General features: G+C 34.9%; 1 protein-coding gene across 2 annotated transcripts; it reads right to left on the bottom strand.

The window, feature by feature from the left end:
* Window positions 1-9,141: 9,141 nt before the first annotated feature.
* LOC113691579 (uncharacterized) lies at window positions 9,142-13,933 on the bottom strand. Of its 2 annotated transcripts, none has more exons than XM_027209784.2 (6): window positions 13,694-13,933; window positions 12,995-13,151; window positions 12,666-12,777; window positions 11,146-11,257; window positions 10,025-10,960; window positions 9,142-9,724 (listed from the first exon to the last, which is right to left on the bottom strand). In XM_027209784.2, the coding sequence occupies exons 1-6, from the start codon at window positions 13,697-13,699 to the stop codon at window positions 9,494-9,496; spliced, it is 1,554 nt and encodes a 517-aa protein (XP_027065585.1). In that variant the 5' UTR covers window positions 13,700-13,933; the 3' UTR covers window positions 9,142-9,493. The 2 variants fall into 2 exon arrangements, with proteins under 2 accessions (XP_027065585.1, XP_027065586.1); XM_027209785.2 differs by lacking the exon at window positions 13,694-13,933 and adding an exon at window positions 13,432-13,616.
* Window positions 13,934-18,048: the final 4,115 nt, after the last annotated feature.

Genomic DNA, 18,048 nt, shown 5'->3' with positions numbered 1-18,048 from the left:
CTAAACACAACCTAGGCCCCTTATAATGACCGAATGAAATGAATAGAAATGTTTTTTTCCTCTACTTAGTGTAAATAAAATCTGTTACTATATTATGGTAGAGAGAATAAATTTATGTTTGTAGCATAATAAACAATCATTTAACATTCTTCACCAAAGAGTACAAGACCTTTGGATGATTGTGGCATAATAAACAGGTGGATTTTGATGGGCAAAAGCAAACGGCCAAAGCTGTGTGCTTAGGACAAAGTAGAGATTATCAAAGTAGCAAAGCACCAGGAAAACAAACATCAATAGAAAGATGGAAAAAAAAACCAAAAAACAAGAAATAATTAACAAACCCCTGATTTCTTAACATGATCTAGGACTCTTAAGCTCTTAGCAAAGAAGAGGCAAGTACAGAGCTTTTATGTGACATGCAATTTGTGACTATGAGCTCTTTTTCTTAAAAAAAAAATGAGTCTGGTACATTGTCATACACCCACTTCCCCTTACATTTTTCCTTGTGGTAGTGAATGGTAAAGTTTTGGGGACCTGGTCCCATACTTTAAATTAGCGTTACAAAGTGTTTTTAGATGAGTGGCAATACTGTTAATGTACTGCAGTTGCTCCTAGAGTGCTCTACTTTAAACACTTGCATGTTAGTTTACCTGTTCCATGGTATTAAATGCTAAATGTTTTCCTGAAGAAGGCTTTTATTGCTACGTGTGAAACCAAGTCTACTTAGGGTGATTTTTGAGTTGGTGATATTTTGTTTACTTTTTGTATATGCTTTTGGTTATCCCGAAACAAGTTTCTGCACCCTTTCTTAGTCCCACAAAAGATGGTGTTATAGAATTAGGAAAGGACATATGCTACAGGAAGTGCAGACCATTGAAAATTGCCAAGGATTTTCTATTTGATGTTTTGTATCATCAATCTGTTTTTCGTTATTTAACAGAAACATTAATATTCAAGTTATCATGAAGACCCACAATCAGCTTCTCAAATAGACAACCATTTGTTTCACAAAGGATCACACAAAACAAATAGCAGCAGTAAACTTATAATAAATGAAGCATAAACTAAAGAAAAACTACTAAAAAGAAAAGGAAAAACTGAAATTTTACTTATGAAAATATAGGCACATAAACAAACCCCAATAAAACCTAGTGAAGAGAAGCTGCTCATATATTGAAGAAACAGGACAAACTCACCGTCAAGTTTAATGATTCTTTCACTGATGATATGAATCGTAGTAAAAGGAATCTATCAATTGGAGCACATGTGCGTATTATAATTTGTTAATTTGTCTATTATTCATACATGTAAAATTTGACCAAAAAAAAAGGAAAGATTTTTTCTCATCAAAGAGACTCCAAAGAAGGTGTAAAGAGCAAGATGCTTCTTCTTACAACAATTTCTCCCCAATTAGAAAGCTCAATTCATAAGGCACAGGAGATACCACCATGCACTAATAAATACCTCTATTCCATTTTTAATTGCGTAATTCTGTGGAAAAGCAAAAGGCTAAATGGCTAGGAAACCTATTCCTTATCATAACTGAAATAGGGGAAAAATTATATCTGGAAGGATATTTTTTATGCAAGGATCCCATGGTTGTGATTGTGAGATGGGGAACCGTATGACTGATGAGAATCAAATGGCAGAGCATGATTTGAGGGAAAAATCATTGATCGATCTTGGCAAAGAGTAAACCTAATCTAGCAAAAATGGATTGATTTGACATTGAAACAAAAGAGGAAGGTACAGGCAAGTTTATGCAAGAGTAGTTCACCTACCCGTTTCAAAGGCCACAAATTTGTTTTCTCCCTTTACACCAAAAGACACACACTAAAACATGCAAAGAAACATTCTTTCATTCAATCTTTATCGAGAAAAAGAAACCAAAAGGAACTTACTAATCTTCATCAAAACCCATCTCCCAGATCATGTAAAAATCCAAATTTTTTGCTCAGGATAGGCGTTTCGAATTGGGTAGTCCTAGAAAAATCTGAATCCTGATCCGACTCATGTCTGATCAAATTTCAGGTGAATAAGGATAAAAATTAGTGAGATACTATCTTTTGAGGATGACGAGGAGGTGCTCACATTGCAGGCATAATGGGCATAATTCTAGGACGTGACCAAACAGGGCGTGAAGCTATTTGGGTCTGATTAATTGATGGGTTGATCCAAATGAGTGCTAGTGTTTGATAGAGAGAAAGAAAGGGTTCAGCGCCAAAAGAAAGAAAAGGCTTTTTGAGCTAGAAGCATGCCAATTGTCAAATATTAAGGAAGCCACGTGACGAGAGAAGAAGTAAAACACTAAACCTCCATTCTTTCTTATATACAAGGTTGATTTGATTTGATTTGATTTTTGGATTTTCGGTGGTCAAACGGGGAATGGGATGAAAGTGCCCAATCTACTCTATAATGGATCAATGGGATTAGAAGACCCAAAAGTGGGTAATGACTAAATCCATAAAAGTGAACCAAATATCATGTAAGGGTTTCATTACCCTTTAAATCCCATTGAGGGGGCCAAAACCCCCAACCAAACAGGTGGTAAAATGTTAAAGGATTTGATCCAATAAATAAGCAATCAAAACCCACCTCAAATTGGGGAAAGAATCAGTGGACTCAAGAAGCAACTGAAGGAAACTTCTAATCCCGACCAATTTGAAGACCAGCTTTGAGTCCATAGTTCCGCAATTGAGCTCGTGGTTGATCCAATCTTCCCATGAAATCTAACTAACCATTTGCCTTGATCATCCCTAAATATTCCACCAAAACCAGCTGGAGCCGAGTTTTCTTTTGCTGCTCCATTCGTGTTTTACTTCATACTAGCAGAAATATACCGTGCTTGCGCACGGTGAAGAATTAATGTAATGCCCATTGGGAGCATTACAGAGCATGAATTTAATAAAGTACTCTAAATTGTTTTTTGCAGTATGTTGTGTAAAAATTAGGTGGTGTAGGGGAGATAATTATAAAGATGAAAAAAGATACACTAACCATTAATTCAAATGACACTGCCATCTTAACCAAGAATCCAAAGGTTAGTAGAAATTTATTTGTTACCATCTTACGTGAAATTTGGCGAGCAGCGGAATGCAATTATAAATTAACGATATGAAGAACTTGGCATTAATTAAAGAGGGGATATGAAGAACTTGTTTGTCCGACTGTTAGTGCAACAGATCTTAAAAAAATTGTAGGCAATTAAAGTGAATAGATAAATCCATGTAGGCAAAATAATTTCCTGTAATTGATAGAATCAAAGAACATTAATTTGGCTGCAATTTCCTGAATAGTTGGAATAAATCTGCGGGTTGCTGAGGTAAATTTGGTATGGAAAAAAGAAAGGACAATAGAAGCTGGCATTCATATGCTTAGTGAACATATAACAAGGACAACGTTTTTCCTGGAATAAATGTAAAAGAAGTTGCCTAAGTTGCACTGGTTGGTGCATCAGAGAAGATGCAGAACTTATTGTACCAAGGGAACAGCTTTTCGACTCCACGCTTGTCGAAGATGAGGACAGTATAGCAGGATTTTGTTTCAGGGATAAATACTAAAGCGTCGCCAAATTGTAGCTGATGCTCAAAAGTAAATGTGTTCCAATTTGTTGTAAACTGTCTCCGACGCATTCCAACAGTGATGGTCTTGTTTCCAGTTCGTAGGGTGACCAGAGGAGTTTTGTCACTGTGTATGAAGGAGGATACAAATTTGGGCACTCTCTGTTGTTCACCGAAAGGATAAAGTTATTAGTGGGAAAGAAAGCAGCGAATGAAAAAATAAAACAGGAGATAACTGAAGCTCACAAAATTATGTTGGCTTTCCTGAGTGAAGATCTCATAGAATGATAGAGCATCAGCGATGTCCTGAACGAAATCTGGTTTCATTGCTGAACGAAATCGTCTTCATGACAAAATCAGTTTCCCTTAATTGTTTCTCTAAAAGCTCTCAATATTAGTAGCAAACTTACATATCTTTTCACCTGATATGGTAATTAATATTTAGCCTTAACAAAGGACCACAACTTGAAGAGATACAAAAACTATTAGCTTTTCTCTTATAGCAAGTAAGATGTTCACCGAAATCTTATCCTGCAGTCTTAGAAGGTGCAGTAAATGTGATTTACTTAGTAGCACATTTTCTAACGAACAAAATTCCATTTTTTACTACAGCCTTTAGATAGGCTAGTTGTGCTTAGTGAAGCATCATGCAGAAAAGATTGAAAAGATCAGCTATTACTCCAATTACGATCTAAGCTGAAAAGAGACGGAATCTGTATTACTGCACTACGATGTTATAGTAAAATTTGGATCCCCTTCTCCATAGCTCAGTTTGTTATGCCTCAACCAGCATGTGTGCTTTGACATTTGATGCAGAAAATAACACCAACTAATATGCATAAATTTTGGATGCAGCCCCTAGCATTAAATGGTCATTTTGGAATAAGTATAACAGAAGAACTCTGAAGAAGGCATGCCAGGACTAACTAGGTAAAATTAGTTGTTCTGCCATCGTTAATATGGCAAACTTTAGTTGGTCTATTACAGATTTTATGGCTTGAGTAAGCTTGTAGCCTGATTTGCTTACCAGCCTTGAAATCTTTCTGCAAATGTGACATTCTAAAACTTTCGAAAGGGGGCATTGGCAAGTATATGGACAACAGCCATGACACATAATCTATACATGTAACAGTGCAGACAATGACTAAAAAGATTTAATAGAATCTCGGAGGCTACTTCCCACCATTAGAATAGCACTACTACGGTCGCTAAATCCTGGCTCAAGTGACTATCACTTTGATTTGCTTAGCATTGCTTTTCAATCGATTTTTCCTTGTCTTTTTCTTTCTTTTTTCCCCCATTTTCCTGACTGCTTAGCACCAGCCCAGCTCACAAAAAAAATCGTATAACCTAGTCGACAACTAAAAAAATCGTATAAACACGGATAGCGAACAATTTTTTGCTCAATTGTTATTTGTAGTGCTTTTTTTATATAGTACCCATGCTGTTTTTTTTCCTCTCCTCCTTTAAAATAAATTTTTTGTATTTTTATGACTTTTTTTTTCTTTTTATACTTTTAAATATTATTTTTTCCTTTCTCCCGTTTTTTCATCTTTACTCTTATATTTATTTTTTTGTTATTACTGGCTGACTATTTTTTCCTCCATTTCTGCATAACGTTTGCGGCGTTTTGCATTTCTATCCATGGTATGGTACGAGATTTGCGAGAGGACTACATAAACGGACCACAGGTATTTCCAACGGAAAAGTAGGCACGTCAGACAGGAAGTAAAAGCAGAAGAAGCTAACGCGGCATATAAACAGAAATGGAGAACAAAGTAGCTAATAAATGTTTGATAAAAGGAGACAAAGCTCGACGGAGCAGTAAACATAACGTCTCAATCACTCTTGGAAAAAGAAAATGCTAAGTACCTTCTGCTGAAGCAAGGAAAGTAAGCAGCAACTTCCAGCTACCAGAACCTGGAGGTACTGAAGATGGCCACAAAAAATAGCAACAAATGTCAGAAAGGTAGAAAGTGTAGAAGCAATAGTAGCATGTAAACGAAGCTGACCAAGAAAGCAGGCGAAACACACAGAACAGAGGCAATGGTTTAGCAGGAAAGAGGATAAAAAGGAACAGCAGCAACAAAAATTAGTAAACACAGCGGCTCAAATGCAATATAAAACTCAGCGGCTCAATTACAACAAAAAAAAAATGACCAAGAAAGCATACGAAACATATAGAACAGAGGCAATGTTCTAGCAGGAAAGCAGATAATAAAGGAATAGAGGCAACAAAAAGCATCAGACACAGCTAGTGGCTCAATTACAATTAACTAAAAAATGCTTACCACCCCTTCCTGAAGCAAGGAAAATAAGCAGCAACCTGCAGCTATCAGAACATGGAGGAAACGAAGAGGGCAACGAAAAAAAGCAATTAACGGCAGAAAGCTAAAAAGTGTAGAAACAATAATAGCATGCAAACGAAGATGACCAAGAAAGCATGCGAATCATATAGAACAGAGGCAATTTTCAGCATGAAAGCCGACGAAAAGGAACAGAGGCAACTAAAAACTGGGTACAAGTGAAAGTAAAAACGAAAGCCAAAACAGTAAGAGATAACAATGGAATGAAAATGGAAACGGTAGAACAAACAGAATCGAAAAAAAAAAATGCAAGATGAATAATAATAGCATCGTCATGTAGAACAAAGCAGCAAGCACGATAAGTACAAGAATGGGGGGGGGGGGGAATACAAACAGCACTACACGAATAGGGATAGCGAAATTGCAGCAGCACTTACAGCAGATGTAGTAGCAAACATCAGGAAAGCAGCAAGAACACTGATTGAAGAAAGACGCACAAGGAAACAGAGGTAAGGAAAAGGTGGAGGAAGAAGAAGTGGAAGCAATGCATGTAAGGAAGCAAAAGAAGAAGGAAATGAGGGTGAAATGCAAGTGGAAGAAACTCAAATGATTACCTGGAAGGTCTTGGATGCATGAGAACCTGGGAAAGCATGTCTAGAGACGTGCAAATGTTGCATGGAGACACCCAAAAATAATCAATTGCAGGCTGCGTAGGCTGAGAGGTGACTGTGCCGACCAATAGAAGAAACGGGCAAGGCGTCTGGTTATGCTGGCTCGCCTATTAATGTCTTGTGTTCATGGTGATTAGACCAATCTATCATTAGGATTAGGCTTATAATAGTAAGTACTGTTATATCATTATGATTAGTAATGTTTTCATGACAATATAGCTAAGATATTATACAAATGTATCATTAGTACCAGCCTTATAATAATAAGCACTACTATCATGTTGACTAATAAATTTTGTATTACAACACAGGTAAGAAAGATCACATAAGAAAATATGTTTTAAAAAATGGGAAGAGAAAATATCCGGAAATTATTACGCAGAAGGGAAAAAATAGTCAGCCAGTAATAACAAAAAAATAAATATAAGAGTAAAGATGAAAAAACGGGAGAAAGGAAAAAATAATATTTAAAAGTATAAAAAGAAAAAAAAAGTCATAAAAATACAAAATATTTATTTTAAAGGAGGAGAGGAAAAAAAAAACAGCATGGGTACTATATAAAAAAAAGTATAAAAAGTAAAAAAAAGTCATACAAATACAAAATATTTATTTTAAAGGAGGAGAGGATAAAAAAACAACATGGGTACTATATAAAAAAAGAAGCAAATACCGAATAGCGAAATAATATATAAAAAAAAGAATTTATAACAAATATTATTAAAATATAGACTAAATATAAATATAATATAATAGAAGATAGGTATATATATATAATATATAATATATAATGTAATATATAATACGTCAGAAAAGCAAAGAAGGAGCGGGAAAAAAAAAACAGCATGGGTATATAGAAAAGAACCAACTAAAAAGGCAGCAAAAAATGAAGGTGCATGACGGTGGAGGAGCAAAAAGGCAGCAAGCCACTGAGGACCAGCAACAGGATTTGCCCGGCACGTGATTTGCACAGGCGCAGAGGACGAAAGACCACCAACAATTCAAGTGACATTCCCACTTTATATAAAGTTCTTTATATACAATACTTCCAAAGTTAATTACCCGCCAAACAAAATTTCCCAAACCCCATATGCCTTTGGCCTTTGAGCACCCACAGAATAAGTGCCGCAAAATTTTCTTTACTTTGATTTTAACGTTCGCAGGATGCATCAGGAAAAAGTTTCCTTATCATTCTCACATGGTATGTGAGAAATTTTCCATGCTTCATTGTCCAAAGAAGGCCTTTTTAATCTTTTTGGTGTAGCTGCAAGTTCCAAATCCATTTCCTATTCCTGGCGTGTGCTTCTGTCCTTGCAAACCATTTTGATAGGCAGAATTTGAGGAGACTTACCTAAGCTTCTTGGACCCCAAACGAATTTATCAGCCGAAGATTTGCAATCGGCAAACAAATAGCCAGGACATGCTCAACAACATCAGTAGTAGTAACATGGTATTCTAAGTAATCCATATTCCATACTCAAATTTTATTCAGCACTTGAACAACTTTTAAGGGTCTTTATCTTGGTCACAATGTTCATCTATACAATATTCTTCTAAAGGTTTGTTGGATCCTTTAAGTTGTTCAAGTGCTGAATAAACATTTTTGTTGGAATTCCAACTCACAAGGTGAACCTTTTAGTTGGAATCAACTAATCTCCCAAAAAAAAAAATTTATTCAACCCATGAATCTCATCACAAACAGAGCTAGGCAAGTAAGAAGTTTGCAGAGTATAGTTAGGAATTGCAGCTGTAATACTTTAAATCAAAGTAGCTCTCTCTACGAAAGATAGAGTTCTACCTTTCCAACTAGCAAGAGTTGTAATAATATGTCAATAATAGCCTTGTAGGGATCCTTCTTTTACAACCATGCACAATTGAAATGGCTAAACATTTTCCGAGATCATCAGCCAGATTAATACCACTATTATGGCTTATATTTCCGGCCACTTGTTACAATCAGAGCAACCCTTTGAGTCCAGACTCCTCAAGAAACACTAATGAAAATCCCAGACACCATGAAAAGGTGATTGCAGCTAAAGCGCCCCAAGTTTCATTCACTCTTCCTTGAGCTGAGACACTTTTGCATTGTAACATCCAGGGAGACAGGTACACTTCAACCCCCTGATGTGAAGTAAAAAGATTTCTGATACGAAGGAATATTTCTACTATCCCATCCTTACAAAAGTAACAACAGGTAACGCATCTTTGCCGGAGATCCAGAAGATGAGTTTGACTATGATTTTCTAGTCATAAACGCAGAGATAGATTTGATACAAGTCCAATTTCACCTCTCGCAATCTCTTTTTGCCTTCATATTGCACGTGCTTGAGGTTCAGATTCCTAGACTTAAGGGAGAATTTTAAATTCTGATTAGATGCATCACTTTCAGATTTTCGATTTGAACTGCATTGCTACGTCTCATTAGTCATCACAAAATGTAGTTCACATTTAGGATGTCAATCGTATTCCTGCATTTAACCTAACTATTGATGTATGTTATAATGTTAACAAGAATCAGAAGCAATGCATACTTGGCATTTGGAAATCAACAGGATCAATCCATGTTAAAAGAGCCCCAATGAAATCAGGATATGACAAGGAGCACAATTAGAATCAAAGAACAGAACCTGAAGCTATTTGAACATCGGCACCTCCATTATAATTACAGAGACTATTCATACATCTAGTCAAAATTTAGAGCTATAGATAGTATACAATTTCCCATGATGTTGCAAAGGATCCAAAAAAATATATCCGCATGGAATATCCCAAGAAGTCTATATTATAGGGAAAATCACGAACACCTGAAGAAGGGTTGAATATAAATGATCTAATGCTGAAATACCCAGTAAATACATCCTTAACTGCAACTGGTTGCTAATCCCACTAAATGGAGGGAAGATACTGAGTCTGGAGCAGCAGTAAACACATCCTCAATTGCCTCAGGTTGCTAATTCCACTAACTGGTAGGGGGCAAGGACTCCCTTTCACAGCCAATATCATTAACATCAATATCTCTACCATCCAACACATTGGCAACATTGTTAACACTGGGCTCGGAACTAGCAGTGCTGCATGTGGCAAGAGGAGAGTCTGAAAGACTGGTGGTCCTGCTTTTTGTTGAGCCAGATTTAGAAGCTGGAAGACTTGTTACTATTGTCTTTAGATTACCGGAGATGCCTCGTATATCCTGCCAAAAGGAATTGTGTGAGGCCACAATATGCAGGACTTATGGGCTCATAAAAAGTCCTCAAATCCATGAAAGTTGACATCAAACATTTTCCCTACCATTCTTCAGTCGATTAGACAGCAGTTGTTCAGCCTTAGATATTTTTATTTCAAAGATACCACTTCCATACAACTATTCTTTAGCACCATATGTAGTTTTTGTAGATGCATATTGGTGTAGTAATTCTCTAGCTATCTGCAAATGGCTACCTTTTAAGATAATGCAAAACAAGATGTGCAAATTGCAGTCTACAGGACTTACCATATGCCGTATAGCCATGTCTAAGGACTTTTTTGACAGTGACCTTCCGAAGCCTGAGTTGCCAATGGACAAAGAAGGCTTCCCTGAGGAGTTATCCTGGGATTCATAGTTATTATGTTTAGAAGGAGCTAGCTTCCGCATGTTCACTACTCTTTCAACCATCTTGGTACCAATCAAAACTGGATTCACACTGTCATTACAGTTGGAGTATCCTCGACTCTTAGGAAATATAGTGATTTCATGGTTAAAAGCACCATCATTGACTCGCCCACGTGAAGGAGAACATGACTTCTGTCTCGGTCTCCCAGCGATAGAGTCGCTCGAAGACAATAGGCAACTAGATGCAGTCAGTCTTTCTCTGGATGCGGAAGATGGCCTTTTAGGCACTGCCATTCTCAAATTTGGAGGGGTATTAGATGAAAAAACAGCCTTCTCAGCTGTCTTCTTAGGCTGAGACTTGACTGGAGGAGTAGTACCACATGATGTTTTTAAACTTTTTACCGTTGTTGGAACTGTCTTTGTCACTGAGGAAGACCGACCAGCAGCAGACATACTAGTTGCACTTGATGGAGTTGAAGCTTTACACGTAGGTCTTGCAAACCTCGATTCTGACTTAGACGCAGATCTTAAGCTCAAAGTTGGTGTGGAAGAGCGAGCAGTAGCTCTTGTAGGAGTTGAGGATCTCACTATAGGAACCACAGGCTTTGCAGAAGCAGCAACGCCTCTTGAAGTGGGTGTGGATGATCTCGAGGGTTTTGATGCTGAAAGTAAGCCTGACTTCCTAGTTGGAGTTGCAGATCTAGAAGCAGTTGGTTTTTGCCCCTCTGATAATGAAGACCTTTTATTTCTTGAAGCAGAGGAGTGTTTACTAGTTGATGTAATCAGTTGAGCAGATGTGGTGTTTGCTGAAGAAGGTTCATCAGGTAGGTTTTCTGGCTGCAGGGATCAAGAAATCTATAATATTGAAAACTTGGTTTTGCAAGTCAAACTCAAAGCCAACCATAGGAACATATTAAAAAGCAACTAATAAAGGAAACACTAATGAAAATGGAAAAAATAAAAGCTTAAAAAAAATTTTTTTTTGGGGGAGGTGGGGGGAAATGGAGGTTAGACATGCTTGCCTTGAATATTTCAGCTGTACTTAGAGCCTCTGTAATTGAAGTCTGACTGTCAGCATTTTGTACCTCCAGCTCCGGCAAAGGTAAGGAAGGAGTATCAGGTGATGCAACAAGCCTGGGGAAGAGATTGGTAAATTCAGATGGAGGAAATAAACAAAAGAGAGAAGCAAGATATATTTCTTCAACCATTTTCCTGTTTTCTTTAGTGCATCATATCAAATCAATCTGAACTTATCCTTCTCAACACTTGGAAAATATCATATCCAAATTTCCCTTTATTGTGAAGTCCGAAGGTTGCGAAACTCACTCATCCACAAGAGCTTTGAAAGCCCAAATTCAAGATAAAGAACCTTAGAAATGAATCTGTAGTCCTATACTTGGTGATTATTATTTCTAGAAGCTACTGGCTATTATTTGTCACTTGCCATATAAATCCAAAAAAGGAAAGCATTTAGTTCATAGTTCCTACAGAATACAATATCTTCAAATTCCGGGGGGGGCAGTAGAATGCAACAGCAGTGGACAGAATAAACCATGTTCAGCTGTAAAAGAAACAGAGAAACAAGATATATTTCTTCGAATATTTTCCTATTTCTTTAGTGTCATATCAGACCAATCTGAAGTTATCCTTCTCTACACTTGGAAAACATCATATCCAATTTTCCCTTGATTGTGAAGTACAAAGGTTGCGAAATTCACTTGTCCACAAAAGTTTTGAAAGCTTATAATCAAGATAAAGAACCTTAGAAATAAATCCATAGTCCTATACTTGGTGATTATTATTTCTAGATGCTATTATTATTTCTAGACACTATTGGCTATTATTTGTTACTTGTCATATAAATTAAGAAAAGGAAAGCATTTAGTTTGCAATTCTAGGGAATACAACACTTCCAATGGGGAGCAGTAGAATGCAACAGCAGTGGACAGAATAAACCATGTTCAGCCGGAAAAGAATGTAAGGATCATGAATGATGAGTATGATAATTATAATTATGATACATACAGTCAGGAGAAGAACCTCATGGAGGAAAGTTAGATATATATTGGCAGATTTAATACATGGACAGAAAAGTATAAAACTTCCCACTTGCTATGAGTAGAGCAGTTCTTGTCAAGCAATGAATGAAAATGTGAAAGTTTGAAAAGCAGCAATGCAGAGTGCAGTCTGGTAGACTAAAACATTTAATTTTCCAGCAGACATTTTTTGTCAATTGAGGTGAAAAGTTTTCCCCAGCATACATGAGAACGCCTAAATATCACTACAACCTAACACCATTAATGTTACAGAATACCCAGACAACTGGCAAACATCTTTACCTACGCTAATCATAGATTCAGGTAAGATGATTTTCCCCTCTCAAACTATGTTGTACAGCAAGAACGTGAAACTTAATCAAACAAATTATCCTATAAAATTATTCTTAACCCTCTGTCATTTGGAATTGATAAAGCTCAGTCATACACATAAATCAAAATAAGATGCTCTAAATTCAGGGCATCACGTCAGTTGAACAAAGTACCAATCATAATCACTTTTATTGCTCACAGCAGCGAAAAAATTATCAGCAGGAGTTGTTTGTGTAGTCTCTATGAAAATTGCATCTGATACCACTGAGTTATCAGGATTTGATGCTGCACCCACGAAAAAACCAATCCATCAGTGCAGATTCAAAGACTACTAATTCTTAATAACAACTCCAGATATTACATCAACACGAAAATCAACAAACAGGATACTTATAAAATGATAATAATAATAATAATACAAATAATAAGCTGCCAACGTGATGTCCATGGAATAAAAAGGTAAATTGAGCTAAAAGGACATAAAAACCAAAGATCAGTTAACCTGCTGAATGATCAAATCCATCATTATTCTCAATGAGAAGAAGACCATTCCTCTCCTTTTCGCGCTTCCGCATCTCAAGGAACGTAGCAAGATCCCCCTCTATCTCCTTCATCACCATCCCAAGACTTCTATCTTGTGGCCTACATTGTACAGACGCCTGCATTTTCAAACTCAGTAAACAAACTGATAAATTGGTGACGCTTTACATGCTAATTGAATCAAAACCCAGTATCTTGGTAAATTAACAAATCCAGCCGTTGAAAACATAATCAATCCAAAAGAAAAAAGCCAAAAACCAACTTCTTCCCAATACCAAAATCTGCATATGATTAATCCAAAGCTTACTGAGTAAAGTTTCAAATTTTACACCAAAACAGGATCTCTTTACCCCCCACACCAAAAAAAAATGTTTAATGGATCTAGACAAGAACACCTACTCATAAACAGAAAACAAAGGTTTCCATCTTTATGATTCAATCAATCGCTTGCAAAAGAATCAAGCCAGAAGATTAGCATCTTTCAGGGGCTTTCATCAAACATATTGTAGAGCTGTACTATAAAACATCAAGAACCACATTGCTATTACTCGATCTTCTTTATCTGGGCATGTATAATTCTACAGTTGTACTTCAAAACTAAACTGGGAAATCTTCCAAACGTTGAAACAAGTGCATAACTGCAGAAAAATCGAGTACTTACAGCCATTTTTCACTTGTTCTACAGAAACAGAAAGAGTTTGCGCAGAGAGAGAAAGGCAGATAATGGAAGATGAGGAAGTGAGATCGGTTCTTATTTTAATGAGATTAGTTTAGTAAACTACGATTATGTTTGAGAGACAGAGAAATTGGTGAGCGAGAATTGTGGAGGAAACGAGGAGGGAAGCTCAAGAATTTGGACTTTGTTTGATTCCTTTGACAAAGACAAGCAACTGAGCAAGCAGGACCCAAGGAGGATCATTTAGTCAATACCCTGTCTGGTTGTTTTAATTCTTAAAATATTTGGTGTAAATTATAAATTTATACAGTTTTAGTATAATTTTGTATGAGCTTATAAATTTTACAATCACATCAAAATTGTATAAGTTTATACAAAATGTTATAAAAATTTTATCAAACAGAACAATTTATTAATTAGATTGAATTGGACAGAACTCAACCGCAAAGGTCTCGGATCCTAAATCAAGAGCGTATAAGTTCACTTGAATTTTGTCTGATTTTGTCTCATATTTATACAATTCTTACAAGATTTGATATAATATTAAGGTTTTTCTAATGAGTGCTCGTTAGACACTCCTATAATTCATCGAACCTACTATATGTATGCATATATTAACAATTATTATCATTTCTTTTATTTATATATTTTTTTATTTAATTTTATTTTTCCTATATTATATTTTTTATTTTATTTAATTAATCTTAAATTGTTAAAAAATATGACACGTAAAATATATCTTAACGAGTGTCCAATAGGCATTGTTAGACAACCCATAATACTATTAGTATAATCGAAAAAATAAAGAAAAAATAAGAGGATTTCAAATCCATATTTTAGTGGTGGATTTATCCCCGAAAGTGAGTAAGATCCACGAAAATGCCATCTCTCTTTTGGCCTTTTTAGTAATTAGTGAATGCCTTTTCAGTTTATTAGTTTGACTGAATCTTGCATGCATCAATCATTTAATTAACTTTTACCTGCTTTTGTTATTTTATATAGTCCCAGAAAACAAAGAAAGATTCAAAGTTGACTGTAAAGGGAGGCAATATGCATCAAGGCCTTTTTGCAAATTTCAATGACAATCTCCAATGTCCTTTCATTTAAAATTTTTCAAACATTTTTTTTTTTTTTTGGTTTTCAAAATTAATGGGCCAAACAAAATTGCAAAGAAGGCAAGTCAGGCAAAAAATTAATGGCCCATAATATTTTTCAGGGACTTCTATAATCCCTTTTGATACTGTACCGATGAAATTAAATTTACCATTAAATATAGAATAAGAGCTATCAACCCTTAAATTATTTCAAAAGTTTAAATCACTAAATGATATGGTAAGATATATGTGGATTAAAATCATGGATATCGTATCCAAAAAAGACTGTAGCATTTTTTCATATTATTCAACTTTATTATAAACACAATTTTCTATCATTTTTTTATCCTATATATGTCACATTGCAAAAAGTGTTATGTTATTATTTCAAATAATTTTTTTCCAAATAATCTACTATCTAAACACAATATTACAATAACTTTAGTAGCCAACCAAATTACAGAAAAAGAAATGTTGATTCAACATAGCACCATCTTTATGCTGTTTGGCTTTTGAATTGTCCATTTGCAACAGAGGAGAAAATTTTCTGGTAGGTGAGGTTTTGATAAGGACTTTGTACGGGTTAACGTTATTGATGATATCTGAGATAGCTTATGGTACAACATCATTTTCAAAAGTCTAGATGATTCGGTTAAATCTAAATTATCCCCCTGAAAATTTCTTTTTTAAGGAGACAGCATTGTCTTTTGTACTTTATTGACATTCCAGTTCTGTTTTTTACTGCCATTCCATTAATATTCTTCTACCTATGTAATAAATCTTATAAATGACGATAAATTAGTCTTCAGTTTGAGCGTTTGAACACCCCTAAGCAATGTACATTTACAAACTTGCCAAGTTCAATTTATACTCAAGGTTCACAATATTCTAATTATGTAATAAGTCTTATAAAAGGTGATATGCTAGTCTTAATTCTTTAGATTTTGCGTACAAGCAAATGTTAAGGTTCAGAGGAGGGATGTGTTGAGTGATTCGAGAGAAAATAGTGTAAGTGAGAGGTTTCAGATACGAACACTTTCATTTTAACTATATAAAAAAAAAAGGTTATCGTTCCAAAAAATGTATAGATTAGGTTAAATTTTATAAAATGTAGTAGTTATAAAGATACAAAAGATAGGAAAATTCTACCATCCCTTTTGGGTACCATACCTTGATTATAAATTCAATAAACTCTGATCTTATCATTCAATAATTTAAATTTCTAAAATCATCTAAAAGTTTATATCTCTTTTTTTTTATACATTCAACGGTGACTTAATAATTATTAGTATCGTATCCAAAAAGTATTGTAGAACTCCCCACATATACATTCATATATTGATTTGAATTTTAAATTTACCTTCAACAACTCCCCTTTGAATTTCTTTTATTTTTTTTTAAAGAACAAATAATTATTGACAGGAGCTAAAATAAATATTTTGAAGGAATTTCCATTGGATCTTTTTTTTTTTTTTTTTTTGGAAAGGTCCATAGGATCGGTTGCAAAGACATTGGTTCAAACCCAAGGTTGTTGGCATTATTGCCGCATTTGTCCAGTTTTCTCTGTCCATTTCTTTATCCTTTCTCTTATTTTAAGGTTTCAATCAATCTGAGACTGCTACCTAAACATCATATGCATATTTTTGTCAAGTTTCAAGAATTCAAACTTGGCTTTTAAAAGATGCCCGGATATGCAGAGTTAACATGGGCTGCTTTTTTCCCTTGGGATGTACACCAAAACTTCATCTGAGGGCCATTATTACTTCGGCGACTCAGATGCTTTGGGCCCATATTCTGGTGGGCCTCGTGGATCGTGTGATTCAATAGTTGACGTAGGTCCCATCAGCATGTTTGTCTTAAATTCTAATGGCAGCATGCTTTACTGCGTGAAGTCGTTATTTGACATCATAACGGTATAATAGCCGGGCCCAGGGTTCGGCGTTGAAACTCGCAGAACAGCAATGGGATATGAAACGGTTGTCAATTAGCCTGTTCTCAGATAATTTTATTGGTTTGAATAAAATACATGTTCTTTTGTTCAGTCACCTAAATCACTAGCAAATTACTGGGATAGCCATTAAATTTTTGAATGTTCAAGTTTTGACCGCTCAATTATTACTAGTATGTTTTTATCCACTAAACTCAAAAATTGTAAATTTTGGATTATTCTATCTTATTCTACCATTAATTCTGTCAAATTTAAGGATTCGCATGTTTTATGAGACATACTATTAATAATTAGATTTGGTAAAATTACGGTGAAATCAAACGAAATGGTTCAAAATTTATAGTTTTAATTTGATGGGTAATATTACTATTCAAAGAGTTCATTAGCTACTCGAGTAATTTGCTGCATAAATCACTTTACATATAATATGAATTTAGAATAATTTTTTTGTATGCCTTACACATAACGTTAAAGTTAAAAATGATGTACACCACATAATTTGAACTTCTCTTTTGGATAATCTTGGTTACAGTTCCTAATTCCTAAAAAAAAAAAAAAAAAAACCAGTCTTTTTTTTTTTTACTGGTTTTGTTTTTGTTTAGTGGGAAATACTTTGGCAGGCAATAAACTAACATGGTTGATGTTTATATTATTTTTAGAAGGTACAAATAACGCTACAAATAGTAAAATTACTTGAAGCACGTGATTTATAAATTGAATCTAACCAAATAGTTTCTTCTTACTCACCCCATTTTGTTTAAAGTTCATCAAAGAGGCTCTAAATGGAAAAGCAAAGATTTAAGAAAGGAATCAATAACCTTTTCATGGTCAAATGAGGGAGAGGGGTAAAAGGCTTACAATTGTAACTATAATCCTTCAAACAATGTATACTGTTCTAAATAAATTATTCCCTTTGTCTCACTTTGATAGTTCTGATTCTTTTTTTACACAGTTTAATAAAAAGTAGTTAATTTTGTTAGAACAATCAATTTAGGTAGCTATTTTTCTAAAATACCCTCACATTAATTAGAGTACAACTTTATGAAAACTTAAATTGATGGTAAAAAAAGAATCAACTCTCATTAAATGGGGTAGGTTTATTGTAACAACAACTTACATTGAATAAGGGTATTTTAGAAAAATTAAAATACAACAACATTCTTCAATTGGCAAGTGGATTACAATTTGGGACAGACAAAAAAGGAAAACAGGGTTATCAATGTGGGACGAAAGGAGTATGATTCATCACTGACACTTATACATTGTTATAATAGAGATGTAATAATTCCCTACTATTC

Source organism: Coffea arabica, chromosome 6c, assembly GCF_036785885.1.
Source record: "Coffea arabica cultivar ET-39 chromosome 6c, Coffea Arabica ET-39 HiFi, whole genome shotgun sequence".
NCBI classification, from domain to species: domain Eukaryota; kingdom Viridiplantae; phylum Streptophyta; class Magnoliopsida; order Gentianales; family Rubiaceae; genus Coffea; species Coffea arabica.
This window is presented reverse-complemented; position numbering and strand designations above follow the sequence as displayed.

Coding starts and splice junctions, on each gene's coding strand:
- LOC113691579 (XM_027209784.2), bottom strand. Junction 12,778..12,994: donor TGGATTTGATCATTCAGCAG/GTTAACTGATCT, acceptor TCGTGGGTGCAG/CATCAAATCCTGATAACTCA. Junction 11,258..12,665: donor AATAAAAGTGATTATGATTG/GTACTTTGTTCA, acceptor TCTCTTCCCCAG/GCTTGTTGCATCACCTGATA.